Genomic DNA, 10,181 nt, shown 5'->3' with positions numbered 1-10,181 from the left:
ATTTTAGTCGCAGTCTGGAGCCCTGTACTAGGCATGTAACGATACACAAATTTCACGATACGATGCATAGCCTCACGATACGATACTAGCACCTACAATTGTTTCGCTCAAACTTGTTCAAGTATTTGACATAAATGTCTTTTAAATAGTAAATGCCACAAAAGTGTCTGACATTGTCAACAAAAAGCAGAGCTCTAAGCACTGCATCTCGTGGGAGGAGACTGTTCCGCAGCTCTCAGTATTGTGCTGCTTGGTTTAAATAAAACTATAATGTGTTTATGTATCGTACGATACATATGGTATTGTATAGTGAGTGTCGTATCGTACAATATAATACGATACAATAGTTTTTTTACAACCCTAATATACATATAAATCTGGTTGTTTGCTTGTTTATCTTCACCCTCAGCAGAGTTACATCATAGTAATTATGTTAATAATACAGGTTAATATAAAAAATAAATTTCCATTGATTTGGATTTCTTTAAAGACAGACAGTGTTATGCTTAATTCTATTCAATTTCTGTCTCATTGGTTACTGTTGGTCATTTCAGGAAATGCCAGTTGATTTCTTAGATGGCATGTTGAAATATTCTTAGAGTCTGGAAGTACTTGAAACAGGCCAATATATTCTGATTTATAAAGAATATGGCCACAAAAAAAATCACGGTTGTCTTTCTGTCTGGGTGGTTTATTAGTAATTGCTATACAGAACCAGAAGGGTGAGTAGAGTTGCATTTAAAGCAAGCAGAACAGAGATGAAGTAGAGGGAGGAGGGGGACAGATTAAATATGATTGCATTTGTGATATTGCAGAGGTTATGCATTCCTGACTGATTTGTTTGCAAAGTTTTTGTAGAGGTTTGAACCAGCATATTCTAATTGTTTTGAAAAGACAATTAGATTTTCATTGCTGTGTTAAAAGAGACTTGACTTCATGATTAATGTTTTACTGAGTCCAGAAGATGATTTTTTCTTGAGGATTTACTAAATGGATCTAGCAAGATTAAATATGTGATGGTTGATTTATATTTCTTTCCACTAATAGTCCTAAGTAGATCAATCCTTAACTCTAGGCTAAAGTAGATAATTTTCAAGTGAAATTTGTCCACTTAGCATGTGCCAATTGATCTCGAATCTGTAGGATAACAAACATCAACAGCTTTTTGCTTTTTATGTATTGATAATATTACCACAATTTCTGAGCAATCTCTTTCACAAAACTATATAAAAAAATATAGATTGCTGTACCATAGTTGGAAACATATGAGGATTGATCAATGCTCATTTTCAGGGAAATGTTAGGGATGGGAATCTTTTGTGCATAAATGAGGTAATTATAGTGAAAATGGATGATTCCTTTACAAGAAAAAATAAATAAAATAAAAATCTGAAAAAGTCTAAAACTGGGGATTTACCTGGCTGTGTGGATGCCAGGAATGTATTGGGAGATCACATTTGTCCCCATTTTCCATTCACCAGTGTTAGCCATTCCAAACCGCACATCACTCATGTACCTTTGTCTGTTGCAGACATGACCTAATAAAGCCAGTTTGAAAAACCCCTTGTAAATTATGTCAAAAGAGACATTGACCTCCTTGGTCCTATTGATATACTGTATGGATGAAGAAAGATTTTGTCAGTCGATATCTATCTGTGTGTTCAGGTTTGGATTTGTGTATGTGTGTCTGTACATGAGGAAATTAGGCAATGGATTACAATCTGGTTTAAAAATGCCATTACCTCAGGGTTTATTTGCAGTTATATGACAAATGTGCCATGGTCACAAATCAAAACAGAACAGCGTCTTAAATGGTACTGGACTGACAATAGAAATTGCTGTATTAGTAAGTGAAGTTATCAAATTCCATTTGTTTCACCTGATAAGACCACTTTTTGTGTTTTGGTGACTTTTGCAATGTCACCCCTGCAACCTGTACTGTTTTACATACATTGACATTGCCATAGCACATGGTCAGGTGACAGACAACCTAAATGTTTATAAGGGCCTTGTGTTTCACTCTGGTTTAGGATTTCAGTTGCTCAATCACAAAAGGGAAGCTGGGTACCGTAGGATAAAGAGCGAGTGTGACCCATGGGAAAAGCCCCATCCTGTCCATTAGCAAAGGGCTCTCCTTATTTAACTGAGATATCTGCTAGCCAAAGAGAAGTATTTCCTCTCCTACCTGAAAACCAGGAGGTTTTTATTGAGCACTCAAGCACATAGCTAATAAATGTGTTTATTTGGTAATAAGTATTGATTACAATTTCCTCCCTTTTTTTTGCATTTATTGAAGCTTCCTCCCTTTGTACAGCAGTGTTTCATTATAATATGGCTTTTGGAGTGTGGGGATATTATCATAGACACTAGCTGCGTCTGAATCAAATGTACCACATTTGATGAAGAACGTACTTCTCGGCCGTTAAAAAAGTGCGTTCTTCAGGTATGGAGGTGAGTAGTGTTTAAACATTGCCGGACATTCTTCATTTGGGAACATGGACATAGTCCTGTGAATTTATAGCGTAGTAGCAACAACCACGAAAATTATGTACTCTGGTTTTGTTAAACAAGTACAATTTGACCACAAGAAACATGTTTATTTCATGGTGTATACACTCACTGAGCACTTTATTAGGAACAACTGTGCACCTAGTTATTCATGCGATTATCTAATCAGCTAATCGTGTGGCAGCAGTGCAGTGCATAACATCATACGGGCCAGGAGCTTCAGTTAATGTTCACATCAGCCATCAGAATTGGGAAAAAATTTTATCTCAGTGATTTCGACCGTGGCATGATTGTTGGTACCAGACGGGCTGGTTTGAGTATTTCTGTAACTGTTGATCTCCTGGAATTTTCACATACAACAGTCTCTAAAGTTTACTCAGAATGGTGCCAGATACAAAAAACATCCAGTGAGCGGCAGTTCTGTGGGCGAAAATGCCTTGTTGATGAGAGATGCCAACGGAGAATGGCCAGACTGGTTCGAGCTGACAGAAAGGCTATGGTAACTCAAATAACCGCTCTTTGCAATTGTAGTGAGCAGAATAGCATCTCAGAATGCAGAACAGCAGTAGGCCACGCCGGGCACTTTATTAGGACCATTGTGTTCCTAATAAAGTACTCAGTGAGTGTATATAGCACTTATATTTGAAAAGAGCCGTCCAACTTGCGGTTCTCTCCTTTTATTTTTAATTATGCGTTTCGAATGTTACATCTCAACCCCCATGAAATTATGGGAATTTAAAGTGTCCAGTAGATGCATACTTCTGCATCACTCTTATCATTACTACAGAATTGTTTATCATGGCAGGGCTGCATCAGCCATAATATTTTGACCACACACACACATTTGGTGCGGCTATCCTTATGAGGACTCTCCATAGACATAATGGTTTTTATACTGTACGAACTATAGATTCAAAACCTAACCGTCACATAAAACTTTCTGCATTTTTACATTTTCAAAAAAACATAGTTTAGTATGTTTAAGTGATTTAAATTATGGGGACACTAGAAATGTCCTCATAAACCACATTTATAGCATAATACCCTTGTAATTACCAGTTTGTAACCTACAAATGTTTTCCTTGTAAACCACCCAAACCCGCACACACACACTTTTTGGTACTTTTTTCAAAGATTGGAAATTTCAAATGCCTTAAGATGTACCCATCATTTCAAATCACAAAATGTCTGTTATATTTAGAATACATTTCCTGATAGCTTTAAAACCAGTTAGTTTCTGTTTATTTACTCTCTCAGTTGATAAGGAGTCTGCTGTCCTCTGGAGCACATGTGGTCTGACTCTGCCTACAATCCCAGTCTCTGCCTCCATTTACTCCTGGAGTAGATAGATACACCATAGATCTGAACTGAAGAGTTTCTGTGCAAATAAGTTTACATTTAATAACACCTGCATGTACCGACATATTTACATTCGTTACATTATTTTTAACAATGAGTTACCGAATTAGCTTTAAATCACTCTGCCGTTTGGGGGATCATGTATCTTTTTAGTTGTTTGTTTGCTCGTTACAACTTATGTAGTATACAGTGTTTTAATTTTTGATTCATCTGACACACAAGTGTTAGCCAGATGGAAAAGCTCTAACGAGAGTTATAATGCCTCTGTCCAACATAAGGATGTCTTTAGGCAGTGTGGCGACCACTGAAAGTCCTTCCTTTAACTGCATGTGTGCACATGAGGGAATACAGTTACTACTGCAGAGCGGCTTCATCTCTCAGGAGAATATCAACCCGTTGTAAGTTTGAAAAAGATCGTCATTCCTTATAATCTGTGTTTTTACACTGTTTTTTCATGAATGTATGCATTTGCAGTTGCATAGTTCAGAATTTAATCAGCAAGTGCGTCAACAATGTTGTGCGCCAATGACATCACAACTGCAGACTTGAGTGAGCTGGAATGTTTTAAAAATTACACTCAGTTTCACAATCAGTTTCACTTCATGGAAAGCCACAAAATTGGTCTTATTTTCAGAGATGCAAACTCATGAAAGTTGAAAAAGGTGAGAAAGTCATAGCAGGTGTTCCACATGTATATTTTCACTTTATTTATTTTGTTGTATTTAAAGCTTTAAGTGTTCAAGCTTTTATTAATAAATACAATTTTACCAAACAATTTGGGCAAATTAGCTCCAGAAAAGGTGACTTTAGTTGAAAGGTGAGTAGTTTGCATCCCTGTATTTTAGTCTTTAACCCTTGACATTTATTAATAATTCCTATTTTTTATTAATGTTTTTTTCTATTTTTGATTTTGTACCTCGATTCTGATTTACATCCGGCCATTTATTATTTGGTAATATGTTGATATGGGTAATTGTTACTAATGTACTACTACTCTACTACTATTATACTATACTACTACTGTTATATTGTAGATTAAAAATAGGAGAGTGCAGTATTTTCTTTGTCATTTGAAAAGCCAGTAAAATTTGTTGGTGACCCATACTGTAGAGATTGAGGCAATCAAAACTGCAAGTATAGTTTTACACCTTCATCACCCCACCACCATCTTCCTGTCTTAAGTACACAGGAAGTCTGCCACACATGTTTTTATCATTATGCAAAAACAAAGCATTCATTCCGTTCAAGCATCCTGCAGACCACACTGTTTCATTACGCTCAGAAATATAGTGCACTATAAAGCAGAAGCATCATTACAATGGAGCATTGTTTGTATGCTGATGTTATGCATACACAAATTAAGATAGCATAGTGTAATCTAAAGTGTTTTGACATACACATAGATTTCTTTAAAGACAGACAGTGTTTGAAAACTGATGAAATACAGAAACAACGCAACAGAGTACCAAGAGACATGTAGATTCACTAAAGGAATGTTCCAGGAAACAAGTTAAGCTCTATCGATAGCACCTGTGCCATGTTATTGATCACCACAGACAATAATTTTAACTAATTCCTTAGTTTGTAAAAATGAACAAAAATCATGTTTACAGGAATGCACTTCCAGTAGAAATCTATAGAGCAAGGCAGTCTGGAGGGTTTGGATGCAGAAGTGTGAAGCTCATATTTCTGGTTAAGTGCTTATATAAAATTTTCATACAAAAATATGAATGATTTGAGCTGTAAAGTTGTCTTAATGACCCTTTTAGTGGTGGGACTACTGTTTTAGACTGAATTCTGGTTATGTGATAGCGTCATAATTCCTCTTTCTGGTGTCCTTGCACATATCATGCGAAAGTTACAGGGTTTTGTGTAGTCATGACAGGAATTGAAATATTGGATAAGCCTATAACTTTGCTCATACAAAGTTAGTAAGCGATTTTCAAACTAGTCTCATGTTAACATGTTGTATACATGGATTTTACCGGTTGAAATAGATAATTGATAGTTAAGAAAAAGTTAGCAGAGCTTTATCTTGTGTTGAATCCGGAGCACTTTAAATCTGAAGATTGTGTTAGTTCATTAAAGGTGCTGTAAGTGATTTTAGCCGTTCTAGAATTTCCCTAAGCTGAGCCGTTGGAATAGTCACACCCCCTTTTTTCCAAAACACTGCACTCCAGAAATACCAAATTAGCTTTGAGACCAACACAAGCAGAAACGGTTGTCAAAATCAACGTAAGCAAAATAGCGCCCTCAACTGACAACTGTTATGAGCAACATGGCATAAAAATGGCTGTAAGCCTCAAAAATTCGCTGCAACTACAATACTAGGAGAACGTGCAAAATGATTGACAGGCAGAAAACGTCATTGTCCGTGGACAGTGGACACATTTTTGTTTGCTATTTACAGAGTCTAGAGCTGTCATAGAGACTGGTGAGATATCTCAGGACACTTATTTCATTAATATCTTTCAGGGAGTAGTACATTTTTTTTGCATACATTTCCATGAAGAAATCGCTTACAGCACCTTTAAGTCAACAAATAAAAACATGATGATGTTAATAGCTGGGTTTCCATCCACGTATTTTTATGCACATTTTGGGATATTGCATAAAAACTGCTAGATGGAAACACAGAGATGTGAATTAAAAAATGTATGTGCGTGCTTGAGGTGGATAATTTTTTTTTTCTTCGATAAGAAGAAATGGACATAAACTATGATGGAAACACATTTACCAAATAAACTCATACTGAATATATAAGGAATCAAGATGCACATCAAAAAAGTAATGTGACTGAATAATTCATTCATAACTGGACTAACCATAGAACCAATCATCACATCTGAAATGTTTCTCTGGTAATCCTAAAAATGGTGTCCTGAAAATCCAGAGCCTGCATAGAGTCTTCAGAGCAAATAAGTTGAATACAATCTTGAACTGTGCTGCAGAGCAGGTTTATTGACACTTTTGAAAAATATATTGTAGATCCGCATGGCAAAGACAAGGAAGGAGAAACACACACTCATAGGGCCTATTTACACTTGGCCACTTCATGCGTTTTTAATGATCTGATTGCTGTCCGATTGAAAAAGCTCATTCCGTTTACACTTGGCCACATCAGTGTGTCTCCGCAAACGGATATAAATCCGATCTTCAGTTCCCGCACTATATGCAAATAAAACAGTTAATTTCCGCTATAATGCTAATTCTGGGCAGTGAATTTAAAAGATGTGCTTTATTATTTGATTCCAAGTGACTTTGCCCAGCTTGCGCATGTCTGTGTATAGGCGTGCTGTGTGTTTTTCCCCTTGGGTCCTTGTTGAAGGTAAGACGCATCATGCGCGTCAGCTGTGCTCATGTCAGTGTTAAGTTTGTTTCATCAGCGATCTACATCTAATAAATGAGGTAAAAAGTTCTGTCTCTCCTACAATATGCATTAATTTCTTTGTTGTTATTTACTGCGTGACCGAGCCCTATGCAAATATTCGGTGACAGCTGTTATGTTTGGGTGGAGCAAAGTTTACAAATGTGGCTTGAACAGCGAGATGCATTTACACTTGACCAGTTTCGTCTGGAATGCGTCTCAAACCACCTCCTGAAGTGGTTTAAAAGATCGGATTGCAAACTGTCTCATGTGTTTCGGAGGGCATTTACACTGGATTTTTTCATGATCGGATAACTATCCAGTCAGTGAAAATGCATGAAGTGGCCAGGTGTAAACAAGGCCCTTAGTGCTCCCAGACATGAGACAAGTTCTTCTAGAGTGTTTTGTCTGCGTGCTCTGAACCGCAAATATTTTATCAATATAAGAGTGTCACAGTGGCTACAATTTCTCTGGAAGTGACGATTTTGTTCTTTTGAACACATGGGATGGAAACACGGCTTTATTCGCACATTGTTTTTGTGATATTATGGTTTTCCTCTTTGAACTGTTGTCCTCTGGCCGGTGCTACAGAGCTCTGAGCGCCAGGACATCCAGGCACAAGAACAGTTTTTACCCCCAGGCTCATGAACAATTAAACTGCCTCAGGACTCCCCCATAGTGCAATAATGTAAATACATATCTCAGGTACATATGCAAATTCACAGATTTAATTTAATAGCTGTACATACCCCTACCTTGCACATACATTACTACTTGCACATGTACATATGCCATTCTGTTATGTCCTATTATTTTACTCTTATATTCTGTCTCACTGAAATGTTTTGTGTGCACTTGTTTCTCCTATCACAAATTCCTTGTGTACATGAGAACACTTTTATTGCTTTAGAGCAATAATGCTAATTCTAATTCTGATATTAAATTCGCAGTTTGAATGTAAATGTAGCTAGAGTCAGCTTCAGCATTAACAAGTGTATGGATCACCATTACACATTTGACATCTCATCTTTGTCTTCCTCCATCTTCTTCCTGCTGTTCTACATAAATCGCTCCTTAACTGAAAACATCTGTGTTTTTATTTCAATGTACAGTGCGAGTAGACCGAGATGACAGTAGATTAAAGTGTGGTTGGACAGTTTTTGACCTGGGTCAATCTGATGTTCATGATGGGTTTATATGTGTGCTACTCTGAATGTTTTGAGCCACAGCTCTGTGTTCGGAGCATGTTTCAAGAGTTTGTCAGTTACTGTGGTGGGCATTCTGGGAATAGTTTCCCCAGTATAAAGATTGTTTTTCCCAGAGAATCAAGATTTTAAGAAATTTTGGGAATTTACATGGATTAAGGCAGTTGGTGAGTGGAATGTACCTTTTATCTATTAAACATTTTATATGGGGAAACCACATGACCACAAATAAATGGTAGTTTTTATCTTCCACCTCTCAGTGGTCATAATCAGAATTATAAAACCGTGACTTGGAGAGTTGAATAGCTTTCAGCCTTTTGGTAGATTACTTTATAGTAGTTATAAAAAAAAAAGTCAGTTTATGATCAACAACAGAACCTTGAGGTGATGCAAAAGACTTTATTCATGCACACATTCAGTCACATGTAAACACTCCCACAATACTTAATTCTCATGCTTTTCAGTCATCCTGCAATAACACCCTCATAAAAAGACATATGGTTTTGCACATGATTCAGAACAGCAGGAACACACACAGGCTAAATGAATCCGTGCCTCTCTCACTTCTCTGGTCCCTCTGCTATTCATATTTGCCTCAGTGTGCATGGTTTGAATGTCATTGATTTGAAGGGCATACATTGTATGGGATTATTCAAAGAATAGAAACACACAGATCCCCCAGCTGTTGCAGTGGTGGGGAAACAGGGCCACATTGGAACAGAGTGTTCTTGTTTGCGTCCTGCACGGAGTGCTCAGTGTGTGAGCTAATGCCCCCAAAAAGGAATCCTTCCATATTCCCAGTGTCTCAAGTTCCACTCGGGATTTAAAAGCATCAGAATGCATTGAAAAGATAACATAGCAGTCCTCATGCATGATAGGCATAGTTAGTTTTGCCTGGTGGATGATAAAATGAGCTAAAATCCCTTTGTCTTACATTGAAGGAGGGTCCTGAACCATATCTAGAGACCAGGGGCCTCATATATAAACATTTGCATATGCGCAAAAATGTTGCGTACACCACCTCTCACGCTCACTATGGGATTTATAAAAACCTAAACTTGACGTGAAAATGTGCACACCGCCACGCTAGCTCTACCTCTCATGTATGCACTGTTTTGGTCAATTAGCGATGCCACTGGCAAAAGAGTGCAACTAAGAATGAGTGATCTCCCACGTCTATCATTGTAGCAGATGTGCCAACCTCTGTCTACAGATGGATTGTGGAAATCTAATGAAGCTTAATTATTACTTGCCAATTGTGTGCACTTTAGTAGTTACACTGAACATTAATAATTGATACATGCATTATACTTATGTCCGCAAAATCAGCATGTTAGCAATTCAATGAGTTGATATAAATGCAGCTCTGAATGACAATGGCAGCATAAAGACTTCTAGAAGATTAAGCTCAAGGACAGATGTTTCGGGACCACGCTGATTTTTTTTGGCCCACGATGATAACTGGCTTATTATTAGCGTAATATCGGTTAGGTTTACGCTTAATACACTGAAAAATTAATTCCAAATGGTGTGAGAATAAGACACTTCAATAAAATAATAATAAGATATATTTTATGTGCAATTATGTTTCTCAGGTAAATTTACCTTGTTTAAAGGATGTTTAGTTATTTTTATACTAAAACAAGACAAAGATTAAGAAATTATTTTTAGCAGTGTTCTATTCACATGCAACATATAGGCTTCAGTCTGTATTATCTTCTGTTTTCCTGGTTTCTCATACC

The 10,181-nt window shown here is 37.0% G+C and overlaps 1 protein-coding gene across 2 annotated transcripts in view; it reads left to right on the top strand.

Moving 5' to 3' along the window:
- Positions 1 to 10,181, top strand: part of LOC127428513 (protein phosphatase Slingshot homolog 2-like) — a 48,558-nt gene that overhangs the window by 16,047 nt on the left and 22,330 nt on the right. The window contains exon 1 of one of the 2 annotated variants that reach the window (XM_051676945.1): positions 4,153 to 4,265. The exons of the other annotated variant lie outside the window; for it this stretch is intronic. Coding sequence (XP_051532905.1) covers positions 4,195 to 4,265 — 71 coding nt within the window. The 5' untranslated portion in view covers positions 4,153 to 4,194. Of the gene's footprint in view, positions 1 to 4,152; positions 4,266 to 10,181 lie in introns of those variants that run through there. 2 annotated transcript variants of the gene reach the window in all.

Source organism: Myxocyprinus asiaticus, chromosome 38, assembly GCF_019703515.2.
Source record: "Myxocyprinus asiaticus isolate MX2 ecotype Aquarium Trade chromosome 38, UBuf_Myxa_2, whole genome shotgun sequence".
Lineage (NCBI taxonomy): Eukaryota > Metazoa > Chordata > Actinopteri > Cypriniformes > Catostomidae > Myxocyprinus > Myxocyprinus asiaticus.
The sequence above is the reverse complement of the archived record's forward strand: the minus strand, read 5'-3'. Positions and strand labels throughout refer to the sequence as shown.